The 15,149-nt window shown below is 41.0% G+C and overlaps 2 protein-coding genes across 6 annotated transcripts in view; both read right to left on the bottom strand.

The window, feature by feature from the left end:
- The window catches only part of LOC128703155 (probable ribonuclease ZC3H12C), a 225,699-nt gene extending 221,635 nt beyond the window's left edge, over window positions 1-4,064 (bottom strand). Inside the window, exon 1 of the mRNA XM_070103390.1 lies at window positions 3,911-4,064. The gene's annotated coding sequence lies outside the window, so the exon portion shown is untranslated. The remainder of the gene's footprint in view (window positions 1-3,910) is intronic.
- A 1,249-nt stretch (window positions 4,065-5,313) lies between these two features.
- Window positions 5,314-15,149, bottom strand: part of LOC128703157 (uncharacterized) — a 45,118-nt gene continuing 35,282 nt past the window's right edge. For 4 of the 5 annotated variants that reach the window (XM_070103386.1, XM_070103388.1, XM_070103389.1 and 1 more), the window contains 6 exons: window positions 15,059-15,100; window positions 13,081-13,195; window positions 10,969-11,069; window positions 10,459-10,723; window positions 10,132-10,318; window positions 5,314-9,703 (listed from right to left, as the gene is read on the bottom strand). In XM_070103386.1, the coding sequence (XP_069959487.1) occupies window positions 9,544-9,703; window positions 10,132-10,318; window positions 10,459-10,723; window positions 10,969-11,069; window positions 13,081-13,195; window positions 15,059-15,100 (870 nt within the window). In that variant the 3' untranslated portion in view covers window positions 5,314-9,543. The remainder of the gene's footprint in view (window positions 9,704-10,131; window positions 10,319-10,458; window positions 10,724-10,968; window positions 11,070-13,080; window positions 13,196-15,058; window positions 15,101-15,149) is intronic. The other variant, XM_070103387.1, reaches the window with a different exon arrangement.

The raw sequence follows: 15,149 nt of genomic DNA, 5'->3' as shown, positions 1-15,149 counted from the left end.
ATCAATGGCAACCTGTACACAAGCACTTGGCAATCACCAACTTGTAACAACACTGGTTTAGTCTATGTCTCACCCTGAGGTTAAGTACTCTTGATTTTAAACAGGATACTGATAATCCCGGAACTGTACACATGCACTTAGCAACCAGTCGATATTCTACACGTCTGCCCGACTTCTACTGACACCTTGCTCTACAAAATGCTACATTTATATGAAGACGGAACTCCATGAGTATAGCTCTTCTACAAACATGTAATTACGAACTGTCAATTACAACATACAGGTTTGTAAATAATGAAACGGGGTGTGTATAAAATCCATTTGCAGTCCCAAGCACATTGATCTGTATTCATGTTCACTAGTTGCAGCATATTAAGAGAGATGTGCATCTTGCAAACACTTTATGCCCACCCTGTACAGTACCTGTCATCACAGGAATTTAACAGAACCTAAGAAGACGAAGACACATCAACATAGTCCATCTTAGATACCTAAAGAAAAAACTAAGACCGAACCGGAATTTGTTTTACAGCAGCAAACATGACGTTTAAAAAACTATGCCGCCAGCAAACGTTTTTATCTGGGTCTTTTTTTTTGAAGATTAGTCTCCTTCAAATGACAGTTTTTTCAGTAATGAGGGCCACTGGTGATATTTAGCTACGCTTCTAAGCTCAACAACTCCTCCTGGTGTTACTTTACAATCTATGGCTGTCTTAAGAGGACACTAGAGACATGGGTGTTAAGGGACATTTTGGTATCCCTAGACACACACTTCCCTTCCCAGCTGTCAAAACAGACTGTAATCTACAGTTCATATATAACTGAGACATAAATAACAACTAGTGACGAAGCCAAACATTATGTATGTGAACCTTCATGATATTAAGGCTGGGACGAGTACTGAATGGGCAGCCAGTCAGACAACATTACCGTTGCTACCCTGACTCGACACAATCCACACATTCACCTTACCTCCAGCTGATGATAGGGTCAGCCACCTGACTCGCACACCCCATCACCTCCCAAATTGTTTCCTCACACACGCTTTTGGGTTATGACCCTACACACGTGATAACTAGAAAAAATACTGTATTGTATCCTTGTCGGGAACAGAAGCCCTTAGCTTCGAAGCTTAGCATTTGACCACCCACTATAATACACTGTATAACAATAAATTAACATTTAGGTAACAATACTAACAACCCACCAGGATGTGCCTTATTACAGTCAACTACACTCAAGTATCTAATTTAATACTAAGTGGAAAGTGGCAGCATGTGTAAGGATACTCGTCCTGTGAGCCACTTGCTCTGACCACTATGAAGTCTCGTATTAAATCAATCTAAACTGTTACCCTATTCCTGCCCATTAAGGGGTTATGCCTTAATGCTGGTGAAGGGCTCTTGATCCAAGGAATCCGTGCTCCCCTCCCGTTGGATCAAATCTGATTAACCCGCAGTTCCTAAGCTATTATTCCTACTGGTTTAGCCTTCACATGAATGAAATAAAACTCCAGTCAATGTGAATTACTCTTATACAAAATAATTAAAATATATCCCAATTTAGGCTTAGGTAAATAACACCACCATTTTTTTCAGTATTCACTGTTAATAACAATTGTGACATTAAATATAACAAAGTATAACAAATGAATAACATTTCTCTTTAGTATATATATCTACACATTATAAATATATAAATATATATATATATATATATATATATATATATATATATATATATATATATATATATATATATATATATATAGTGTATTTCTTTCAACGAATATATATCGTGAGTTTAAGCCCTATTTTAGGAATTAAAGTATCCTTGTCTGGTGTGAAAAAGATTACAAGAATGCCTAAGCCTCGAAAGTCGATAGGCCTTAAGTTCTCATTAACTTAATGATTAATGTACATAGCAACAGCCTAGTAATGTGTCCTATTTTGGGTAAATCGTTCTTAGGTTGAAACAAGCTTCTTAGAAACAGCTCTCAGCATTAAGCGAAATTTACAAGCCTTAAGATACAGCTGCATATATCAAGCCGTGACAAGACTCAGGAAACAGGTGTGATGATTCTAAGAAACAGCTGTGATGATTCTAAGAAACAGCTGTGATGATTCTAAGAAACAGCTGTGGTGATTCTAAGAAACAGTTGTGATGATTCTAAGAAACAGCTGTGATGATTCTAAGAAACAGCTGTGATGATTCTAAGAAACAGCTGTGATGATTCTAAGAAACAGCTGTGATGATTCTAAGAAACAGCTGTGATGATTCTAAGAAACAGCTGTGGTGATTCTAAGAAACAGCTGTGATGATTCTAAGAAACAGCTGCGATGATTCTAAGAAACAGTTGATGATTCTAAGAAACAGCTGCGATTTTTCTAAGAAACAGGTGTGATGATTCTAAGAAACAGTTGATGATTCTAAGAAACAGCAGCGATTTTTCTAAGAAACAACTGCGATGATTCTAAGAAACAGCTGCGATTTTTCTAAGAAACAGGTGTGATGATTCTAAGAAACAGTTGATGATGATTCTAAGAAACAGCTGTAACTGAATTTCGGAAAACAACTGCTTTCATCAAACTAAAACGGGTATATACAAAATGATTTTCAGGCAATAACTGCCTTCTTTCAAACTATTTCTCACTCGAAAAAATGCATTTTTAATTAAAAAAAATATAAGCAGCAGTGCATATTTTCCTACCAAAACTCCTTAAATATATTTTTAATGATTAGCTGTAAATTCTGCCTATTTATATCACAAAATTCATGGTGACAATTTTGGGTTATTTTGTCATGACTTTTGAAGAGCATATCATATGCCTAAATTGTGTAAGATGCTAATGTAAAAAAATCATAAGATAAACCCACATTGATTTAAAACACACAGTATGGCAGCAGGAACCATACACAGTTTTAAGACGAGGTTTTACACAGCTCATGGAGCGGGGAGAGAGGACCTAGTAGCGACCAGTGAAGAGGCGGGGCCAGGAGCTATGAATCGACCCCTGAAACCACAAATAGGTGAGTACACACACAGGAGCTATGACTTGATCCCTGTAATCATAATTAGGTGAGTGTACACACACACACACACACACACACACACACACACACACACACACACATTAAATCAACTTAATTACCCCAACAAGTGATGACCACTCTGTTGTTTGGTCATTAGCAACAACCCAAAGATCAATTAGCTGTCACAGTTGCTACCCGAATGGGAATAAATATAAGCGATTTTACTGAGTTATCCCAAGTTAAATTCTACATAATAAGAGCGGTTTTTTTATGCTGAATTAACATGTTCCCGATGGATGATTACTCTGGTTTCAAGCCTATCGACTACACGATCATCATTAAGGCTGCAAGCAACATATACACCACCAGTCAAGAATATTTTAGTTCCTAAAATGGAGATTCAGTTAAATTGTTTATACACAGTATTTACAGTGAATACTGTTATGGTTAAATATTACATGCATTCAGCTGCAATAAAGACCAATCAATGCAGCTGTTCACGTCCTCGTAGCCATCAATCATTAATCTCCTGCTGATTTTTATAATCATTATCATTATAATTAAAGAGAAGTGCTAAACTACAGTGTCAATATATATAAAAAGAAACTATAACATATAAATACATTCGGTTGCAGTGAATACATCAATCACTGTAGTTGGTCATTTCTTCGTAGCAATCAATCATCAATTTCCTGCAGATTCTTAGTGTCACTATGTGTAAAAAGAAGAACATAAACACATTTTTAAGTGAATGACATCGTAAAAATTTTTTGGGAAGTCCAAGACAAGGGCAGGTCAGCGGACCTCTTCTTTACTCCCATTTAAGGTAAGCCACGAATTCTGTTGACTAACCACAAGTGAAAAATCATCAACGTACCTTTCACCGAGTTGTATATGTATACCGTAGAGCCAAATAGTTATCAGAGGGGTGGTAAAGTACCGGGATATCCTCACAGATCACTATAACTACCAGCTTTCACTGCGCCATGTTTACTAATGAGGTGGCGACATCTGTTGGACATCACTAACACTCTGGACATCTCCCTTTTTTTTATATTCTCCTGCAAAACCTCGGTGAAATATACATTTCCTGCCCTCGGTTTTTTCCAGAGGAGGTTTGTACGTATCGTAATGTGGATTTCTTATAGCCACACGAGCAAAAAACATTTGCCATGAGGGAAAATAGATCCCTTACTGGGGTAACTCAAGTGTTTTGAGTATCAATGGGGCTGTGTCGCAGCCCTACCATGAACTCGTCCCAGGGTAAATGACCTTTGATAACTTGCGTAGCGATTACGTAAATGAGTAAGTTGATTTAGGCACAAGCACACATAAGTACAATTATCATACATAGTGTAATTTACCTAGGGTAATCCAAAGAAAGTGAGACAGACTTATTTTCATTTAAAAAATTAATTTCGTGTTTATTTCTGCATTAGTTGATGCGCTCGGGATGTTTTCAGTGTCGTCCGAATTCCCGGAATATTTGGATTTATACTAAAAGATTCTTTAGTTTACAACTAATAGACGGTTTGTTGGTTAGTGAATAAGTTTATTTAGGCACAGGTACACAAGTTATTTACATAGTGTAAATTACCTAGGACAACCCCAAAAAAAAGGTCGAAATGACTCATTTCCATTGGAATTCATTTTTCTTTAACAAAATTGGATACTTCAGCAGTGTAGTTGGTTAATGGGATTTAAAGGCTAAAAGCAACACGAGGGACATTAAGGCTGCGTGTTCACCTGTTCACCATCAATCAAGAATGTTTTAATACCCGAGTAAAAATTAAACTAAATTCTCAGTATATGTACATAGAGAAACGTACACCTTACAGTAACACACGGCTTGGAAAAGAAACTTTGGACTATATTTCGATCCATCCTGGTCCATTATCAGGACGGAGAGCGAGAAACGTCATCCAAATTTTTCTCTTCAAATTGTTAGTAGCGAATTACTTATTGCATGTAAGCATTACAGACGTTAGTTACATATATTAACATTCCACAAGCTGAGCAAAAAAGATGCGTATTTTCACACAGAAATCAGATGAAACAAAAAAACTAATTGCGTAAATCCCTCCGACAGGGGAGGATGTCTTCCGAATGTTGAAAGCCAGACGATGTTGTGGCTGTTTTCTTTCAAGGACTCTATGCCCATATATATATATATATATATATATATATATATATATATATATATATATATATATATATATATATATATATATATATATATATATATATAGTGATCAAAAGAAAAGAAAATGTCTCAACAAACTGATTGAAGAATGTATATTTTATTACTATAAATGGTTTATACATATCTGAGTTTTTTGTATGGCTTAGACTGCAAACAGCAAGTTGGAAAAATAAAAATGATATACCTTGTTAGGAAAAATATACCTTTGTTATGCAAATAAAAGTTATCCCATAAGATTCCTATAAGACAGCCTGGTTGATCAGGCTCTGATCCACCAGGAGGCCTGGTCACAGACCGGGCCGCGGGGGCGTTAACCCCCGGAACTCTCTCCAGGTAAACTCCAGGTAAACTCCAGGACTCTTCTTTCATCCAGGACCAAGAGCTAGTGTGTCTATACTCTATACATAATCTAGGATAGTCTTTGCGAACGTAATATGATGTATACGCGGAGAAGGGACTAGATGTAACCGTTATAGTATATGGTAAAATATATATGAAAAAAATCTTAAGGTATGGCTAGAGTTATAGTAATAGTAGTAATAATGGTAGGAGATGGAGGGAGGTGGCGGAGGCGTAGGAGGGTAGGGGCGGTGGAGGAGATGGAGGGTGGAGTTAGAGAAAGTAATGTCTTTATATATACATGTCGTGCCGAATAGATAAAACTGGTCAATTAGCAAGAATTCATTTAAAATTAAGTCCTAAATTTGGAAAAGGTCATTTAAAATATAATGTAAAGGATTGTTAGGTCTACAAGGAAATAAGACCTAAGAGGTATGATTAAAATATTTGAAGGCAGGAAAGGATGAGACGACACTTGAGTCTTATCCTTCTAAGAGGCAACTGCCAGATATCCAATAAATAACTAGCTTATAAAGGGTTAGCTATGATCTTTTGAAGTGTGGAGCGAGGAGCATGGGTGATGGTGAGAGAAGTGGTGATAGAGAGGTGGAGGTGCGATGGGGGAGGTTGAGGGGATGTGATGAAGGCTTGATGCTACAGGAGTGAAGATGCTAATGTAGTGGTGCAACATTAAGATGGAAGGGTAAATAATTTATAACGTGTGAATGCTGACAAAAGTTTTATTGCCCGCCTAACCCAGTGATAAACCCACCCATCAGAAAAGGGTGCTGGCAATTATTGCAGGATGTGGCGGGAAGGAGGTGTAGGTAGTCTGTGTGGAGGCGGAGGGATAATGAAGGATGTAAGGAATACTTCCTGCTGTAATAACCACATGTTAAATAAGTAAAAATTTTTGTCTGTTGAGATATTTTCTCTAACTGCAGCTTTAAGGGATTTCTAGACTTAAGGTTTTGAATGAAAATAATGAATTTAAGGTAGTCAGTTTTTTTTAGGGGTAGGAAAGGGGCTGCGAGGAAGACCTGGTTTAACAACCACCACTTGTTTAATAACAGTTCATAAACATTTTAGCTGTGAGCTGAGAGATTATTGAATTTATGAGCAGAGGGTAAGTTTATTTAGGTACATGTACACAAGTATAATTATCACACATAGTAATACATGTGTAAATTACATAGGATAACCCACAAAAAGTCACTCCATCTAGAGATAGCGACTTCTTTTACTGAAGTGCTGACTTATAAGTTAGATTAGGTTAGGTAAGGTTTGTCAGGAAACAAATGCTTCCTGACGAAGGTCTTAGTCAAATGATGATCCGTAGCTGGAGCTTTTGGTCATGTGACAGAGGCCTTTCGCTGGCCTACCAATCCACTCCTTTAAAAATTATGGTTATGAATTATAACTATTAGATAACTAGTTATACCTGAAAGTGTGGATCACACTGTTTAAATAACAAAAAAGGCACAATACAGTTACTGGAACGATACACGATTAACCTGGGGGTTATTTGTGCATACTGTGTTTATTTTACGAATCGTCAGGAGTTTGGAGGCGGAGAAGGGATAACGAAGAATGAGAAAGGAGGTATTATTAAGGAATAAGGATAACGTGAAGTACAGTTACTTCAGCCTTGGTGGGTCTAGGGTGAGTTGCTGTGAGAGTTGAGGTGTATTGCTGGGCACCTGAGTTTCCAGTTCTGGACAAGACCCTGCTGGTGATCCAGAGGGAGTAGTGCCAAGAGGTTCACTCTGAGGAGTTGTAGCACAGATGGTGAGGTTAAGGAGAAGAGAAGTGGACAGGTGACCGTGAGGAAGAGAACCTGAGGCTCCTACGTCCCTGGTTTGATCTCTCCCTCAACCTCCGAGTACTTAGCGAGGGTGAGAACGGGGTGGGGCAGTGTAGGCGAGGAAGGACTCTTGTTCCAAGGCAGTACACTACATGTATTGAAATGACAATGTACACTGATTTTCCAGTAAAATGTTTAAGGGAGGAAAAAGCGAAATATGTCGTGGAAGTGGAATGACTTACTGAAATAGGAGAGGCAGGATCCATATATAGCTTTAAGAATAGGTATGACAGGGCTCACGTAACCAGGAGTGAACCCAGTAAGATAAGATAAGATAAGATTTCGTTCGGATTTTTAACCCCGGGGGGTTAGCCACCCAGGATAACCCAAGAAAGTCAGTGCGTCATCGAGGACTGTCTAACTTATTTCCATTGGGGTCCTTAATCTTGTCCCCCAGGATGCGACCCACACCAGTCGACTAACACCCAGGTACCTATTTGCTGCTAGGTGAACAGGACAATAGGTGTAAGGAAACGTGTCGAAATGTTTCCACCCGCCGGGAATCGAACCCGGGCCCTCCGTGTGTGAAGCGGGAGCTTTAGCCACCAGGCCACCGGGCCACCCTAACAGCAGATAGCCAGCAGATAGAATGGGGTCAGTAAGAGAGACAACCCTGCCACGATAAACAGATGAGCACCCTATCTGGCGTCCGCAGGAAACTGCAGATGTATTCACATAAATCTACGGAAAGAAAACCCCAAAGACTGTGATATAATGAAAATATAATAATCTTTATATCTACAAGTACATGATACAACTACTACAGACCTAGCTGACATTATTGACATACTATATAGAAAGTCCCTAGTTATGTAGAGCATTTAGAGCAGTCTACGTTAATCTCGTTTCCCAGGATGCGACCCACAATAGGACCCCAATGGCTTTTTTGGGTTATCCTAGGTTGCCTACACATATGCTGCTATGTTTGATATTCTATGTAAATGTATTTGTGTATACCTGAATAAACGTACTAGCTGGGAGCCCCGTGGCCTGGCTGGCAAAGCTCTCGCTTCCAACGCTACGTCTCCGAGTTCGATTCCCAGCGGGGTGGAAACATTGAACGCGTTTCCTTACACCTGTTATGTTCATCTAGAAAGTAGGTACCTGGGTGTTAGTTAACTGGTGTGGGTCGCATCCTGGGGGACAAGATAAAGGACCCCCAGTGAAAATAAGACAGTCAATGACGCACTGCTTTTCTTAGGTTATCCTGGGTGGCTAACCCTCAGGGGTTAAAAATCCGAGCGAAATTTTACCTTACCTTAACTCACTGGAACAGAGAAAAATGTTACTGTTACCCATAAAATTTTAGATATCGTTTTCTACAGAGGAAATTAAAATGATTATTACTATTTTTATGATTATATATATGGGAAGAACTAAATCTGTAGGGGTCATAACACACCTGGGAAATGGGAGGTAATCAGGGTTGATCCGAGGAAGGGCAGAGTGCCTCCGATTCATTGAAACGTGAGCCTTTCACTGGAATTCTAAGGATTATGCTTATAAATTATGGGTGACTTAAATATTGTGGAAAATATTTCTAAGGTAGAATATGTATAGTGTTTAAACGTGTATATACATAACTAGTTTAGCTAAACCTATGTATTATAGATGCAAGTTAAATTCATACAGTAATCATACATTTTTCTTGTAAGTTATTATGTATACACAATTCATGGGGGTTTCATGATATACTGAAGCATACACCGCGAGGTGTATGTTTCAGTACATCATGTACCTAACCTAACCCTGTCTTAGATGGTGGCCACGAATCTGAGTACACTAGTGAGAAAGGTTCGTCAGGTGATGAGGGAGGCGTAGGTGGCCAGGAACCATGAGTGCACTAGTGAGAAAGGTTCCTCAGGTGGCGAGGGAGGCGTAGGTGGCCAGGAACCATGAGTGCACTAGTGAGAAAGGTTCCTCAGGTGGCGAGGGAGGCGTAGGCGGCCAGGAACCATGAGTGCACTAGTGAGAAAGGTTCCTCAGGTGGCGAGGGAGGCGTAGTTGGCCAGGAACCATGGGTGCACTAGTGAGAAAGGTTCCTCAGGTGGCGAGGGAGGCGTAGGCGGCCAGGAACCATGAGTGCACTAGTGAGAAAGGTTCCTCAGGTGGCGAGGGAGGCGTAGGTGGCCAGGAACCTGAGGACTCCAGTGAGGGAGAAAGGGCATTTAGGATACTGAAGTTGGCAATTGTCACCTGAGCGCCCCGTCTCCACAGCCTCCGTCAGGAAGGTTTTACCAACCAGTGTCTGCAGCCACTTGTTCCTGCGCCAGAAAAAAAAAAACCATATATACGTATATGAAAGTAAAATATATTCATATTATTATTAGTACACTAAATATAAAATAATTATCCCTAGAATATGTTGTAGCCAAAACTTGAGTCGTGTAGAACTTTCGAAAAAAAAAAAAAGCGTGTAGTGCAGAGGCTTTGGTTAAATTCACAAAGGCCCTTGGTAAACCACAGGTCCCTAATAAATCAAGGTTACCGATAAACCAAAGGTCCCTGGCCAACTAAACTTTGAAGCTAGAGTTGTGATGATAATAGAGGAAGCAGCAGTAATAGCGAAGGATGGGCAAGTTATAATACTGGAGGATAGAGCAACGATGTTGGAGGATTGAACTCTGACAAGTCTTTTAAGGTGTTAACCTGACTAGTAATACCAGCATCTTCGTCAAGTAAGAGGACTCACCTAGCGATACCAGAGACGATCATCTCTATAGAGTCAGCATCACCTTCTTTGACGCTGGCTTCAGACTCTGCCACGTAGTTGCAGGCTGCGCGTTGCATGCAAGAAGTTGAATCCAGGTCGTACTGGGCGAGTGCGTCGTCCAGCTGGTGCAGCAGAGATGTGAAAGGTGCCACTGGCAACACACCACCTATAATACAGACACGTGTCAATGTTCAGTAATAGAAATAATACCTAATCCCTTTTAGGAAGCTGCCTGAATGCTGACAAAGAGATCTTAATCAACGTGACTATCAATAAGTGCCTTTTGACAAGTGGAAACTAACTAACCTCTTTCAATATTGCGTCCATAAGAGCCAGTGTACGGGGTATTGTATTCAGTTGATCCCGAGACCAGGTTTGTAAGCAGAGAAGCCAGCTGTGGCAGGAGGAGGGCAGCCAGCAGCACAGCTGCACCTATTGAGATGACAGAAGGCCAGTTGATTGACATCAGGGAGCTGAGAGCCGTGCCGGTGGTGGAGCCCAAGCTATCCTTAAGGTTCATCAGTGACGATGTCGGGATGGAGAGGAACGGCACAGTGAAGCTAATGCCCAACTGACGAGAAGAGAGAGAAGCTGTTAGTGCTGTTGACGACAGAAGAGAATAGCTGTAAATGGTGTTGACAAGAGAAGTGGATGTTTGTGGTATTGGCGGGAGAAGTGATTGGCAGAGAACAACAAACACCACCAGAGCACCACAAACACCATCAGAGCACCACAAACACCATCAGAGCACCATAAACACCACCAGAGCACCATAAACACCACCAGAGTACCACAAACGTGAGGGCTCATACTCACATCAAAGGTCTGAGAATCTGAATAGAAGTTGAAGAAGCGATTACTGTTGTTTCTGGAGCTCGTCTCTGGATAGGCGTAACTGGACGACTCTTCCTCTGTGCCTATAGGATGAGGGACACAACATATCTTTATTTACTACCAGTACATGTACAAGGTATACAGACCATAGCTGACATCAATGGCATACTACTATATAGAAAGCCGCTTGTTATGCAGAGCTTTTTGAGTAAATTAGGACGTGTCAGCGGATGGGTCTATGAAAGATGAGGTGAATCATAGAACTGATGAGGGGAAAAGGGTGAGTGGTGCACTTAGGAGTCTGTGGAGACAAAGAACTTTGTCCTTGGAGGCAAAGAGGGGAATGTATGAGAGTATAGTTTTACCAACGCTCTTATATGGGTGTGAAGCATGGGTGATGAATGTTGCAGCGAGGAGAAGGCTGGAGGCAGTGGAGATGTCATGTCTGAGGGCAGTGTGTGGTGTGAATATAATGCAGAGAATTCGTAGTTTGGAAGTTAGGAGGAGGTGCGGGATTACCAAAACTGTTGTCCAGAGGGCTGAGGAAGGGTTGTTGAGGTGGTTCAGACATGTAGAGAGAATGGAGCGAAACAGAATGACTTCAAGAGTGTACCAGTCTGTAGTGGAAGGAAGGCGGGGTAGGGGTCGGCCTAGGAAAGGTTGGAGGGAGGGGGTAAAGGAGGTTTTGTGTGCGAGGGGCTTGGACTTCCAGCAGGCATGCGTGAGCGTGTTTGATAGGAGTGAATGGAGACAAACGGTTTTTAATACTTGACGTGCTGTTGGAGTGTGAGCAAAGTAACATTTATGAAGGGGTTCAGGGAAACCGGCAGGCCGGACTTGAGTCCTGGAGATGGGAAGTACAGTGCCTGCACTCTGAAGGAGGGGTGTTAATGTTGCAGTTTAAAAACTGTAGTGTAAAGCACCCTTCTGGCAAGACAGTGATGGAGTAAATGATGGTGAAAGTTTTTCTTTTTCGGGCCACCCTGCCTTGGTGGGAATCGGCCAGTGTGTTAATAATAATTAATAATAGGTCAGTTTTGTCCCAGGCTGCGACCCATACCAGTCGACTAACACCCAGGTACCCATTTTACTAATGGGTGAACATAGACAACCGGTGTAAGGAAACACGTCCAGTGTTTCCACCCTTTCTCCGGGAATCGAACCCGGACCCTAACCGTGTGAAGCGAGAGCTTTAGCTGGAATATTGCTGCACACTAACAGCACCTTTCAAGGCAGGTGAAATTGCCGACCTAGAAAATGTACAGAGAACTTTCACGGCGCGCATAACGGAGATAAAACACCTCAATTATTGGGAGCGCTTGAGGTTCCTAAACCTGTATTCCCTGGAACGCAGGAGGGAGAGATACATGATTATATACACCTGGAAAATCCTAGAGGGACTAGTACCGAACTTGCACACGAAAATCACTCATTACGAAAGCAAAAGACTTGGCAGACGATGCACCATCCCCCCAATGAAAAGCAGGGGTGTCACTAGCACGTTAAGAGACCATACAATAAGTGTCAGGGGCCCGAGACTGTTCAACTGCCTCCCAGCACACATAAGGGGGATTACCAACAGACCCCTGGCAGTCTTCAAGCTGGCACTGGACAAGCACCTAAAGTCAGTTCCGGATCAGCCGGGCTGTGGCTCGTATGTTGGTTTGCGTGCAGCCAGCAGCAACAGCCTGGTTGATCAGGCTCTGATCCACCAGGAGGCCTGGTCTCAGACCGGGCCGCGGGGGCGTTGACCCCCGGAACTCTCTCCAGGTAAACTCCAGGTAAACCAGAAATGAAAGGTGGTTGTTAAAGGTGGTGATAAGGTTTTGGTGTAAAATGGCTTTAAATAATTTGTAACTGTTGACACTGTGCAGTGTGGAATCTACGTTAAAGTGAAAACTTCAGACCAGGTTTACGCACTGGCCTTGTGTTTTACGACTCACTCGCCGCGAGTTCAATCCCGTCCGTGGTGTGATTTGTTTTACGACTCACTCGCCGCGAGTTCAATCCCGTCCGTGGTGTGATTTATATACAGTTTTACTCGTATCTCAACGCGACCTCAATAGTGTGAAACTCAAATTACTTACAACTTACCAAAGAAAGTTTTCTGGGAAGCTTGGTCAAACTTGGTGGAGTTGGTAATAAACTCGGGGTATTCAATGGGACTGAAGCCGGTAGATATTCCACTGAAGTCTGAAGCTTTCTTGATCTACGGGAAGAAAATGAAGCTTAGACCTGATCACCTGCTGCTAATGGGTGATTCTGAATCATAATTCTAAGCTGTTATTGTGTTCTTTAGGTTTAAAGTTTGCCGATTGTTCACGAGTTAAGTTGTTCTTCCCCTGAACACCTTAAATACGGTATATACATTTCTGTGTTCAGTTTTGTTCAACTGTACACTGAAACTAAAAATTGATCCTAAAATAAGGTATACATATTTCTCTGTGTATATACACCAAGATATACATATTTCTGTATATATAAACGGAGATATATATGTTTCTCAGTGTAGATACACCTAGTAATACATCTCGATGTATATACACCTAGATATACACACATTCTGTATATACACTGATATACACTTCAGTGCATATATACCAAAAGACGTACTTCTCGGTGTATTACACAAAAATATACATATTTAGTGTATATACACCAGCAGATATACCTTTTTCGGTGTATATACAGTATAATACAAATTGTTAGTTCTCAAGAATATATCGCGGCTTTAAAAGCATACCAGAGCATATTATAAGATACCAGAGCATATTATAAGATACCAGAGCATATTATAAGATACCAGAGCATTTTCTAAGATACCAGAGCATATTATAAGATACCAGAGCATATTATAAGATACCAGAGCATATTATAAGATACCAGAGCATATTATAAGATACCAGAGCATATTATAAGATACCAGAGCATTTTATAAGATACCAGAGCATTTTATAAGATACCAGAGCATTTTATAAGATACCAGAGCATTTTATAAGATACCAGAGCATATTATAAGATACCAGATCATTTTATAAGATACCAGATCATTTTATAAGATACCAGAGCATTTTATAAGATACCAGAGCATTTTATAAGACACCAGAGCATATTATAAGATACCAGAGCATTTTATAAGATACCAGATCATTTTATAAGATACCAGAGCATTTTATAAGATACCAGAGCATTTTATAAGATACCAGAGCATTTTATAAGATACCAGAGCATATTATAGTACAGTTCTACAAGGCTGAGGGACTGATTACCTCATCTTCCTCTGTCCGTGTACAGTTCTACAAGGCTCAGGGACTGATTACCTCATCTTCCTCTGTCCGTGTACAGTTCTACAAGGCTCAGGGACTGATTACCTCATCTTCCCCTGTCCGTGTACAGTTCTACAAGGCTCAGGGACTGATTACCTCATCTTCCCCTGTCCGTGTACAGTTCTACAAGGCTCAGGGACTGATTACCTCATCTTCCTCTGTCCGTGTACAGTTCTACAAGGCTCAGGGACTGATTACCTCATCTTCCCCTGTCCGTGTACAGTTCTACAAGGCTCAGGGACTGATTACCTCATCTTCCCCTGTCCGTGTACAGTTCTACAAGGTTCAGGGACTGATTACCTCATCTTCCCCTGTCCGTGTACAGTTCTACAAGGCTCAGGGACTGATTACCTCATCTTCCCCTGTCCGTGTACAGTTCTACAAGGCTCAGGGACTGATTACCTCATCTTCCCCTGTACGTGTACAGTTCTACAAGGCTCAGGGACTGATTACCTCATCTTCCCCTGTCCGTGTACAGTTCTACAAGGCTCAGGGACTGATTACCTCATCTTCCTCTGTCCGTGTACAGTTCTACAAGGCTCAGGGACTGATTACCTCATCTTCCCCTGTCCGTGTACAGTTCTACAAGGCTGAGGGACTGATCACCTCATCTTCCACTTACCCACACCATCTCTGTATTGAACTGATAAAGCCACTGATTGGCGAATCGTCTTCACATAAAACAATACCCAGGTGTCAGTACTGTATACCTTTCTTCTAAAGATACAAATGAGTATTACACTCACCTGACCGGTATCTGCTGAACGGTAAGATGAACGCCGCCGAGCCTACGGGGATAACACTAGTCAGATACGATCACTATCAAACTGTCGACAT

Source organism: Cherax quadricarinatus, chromosome 85 (genome assembly GCF_038502225.1).
Source record: "Cherax quadricarinatus isolate ZL_2023a chromosome 85, ASM3850222v1, whole genome shotgun sequence".
NCBI lineage: Eukaryota > Metazoa > Arthropoda > Malacostraca > Decapoda > Parastacidae > Cherax > Cherax quadricarinatus.
Note: the sequence above shows the minus strand (reverse complement) of the source record. Positions and strands in the feature narration are given on the sequence as shown.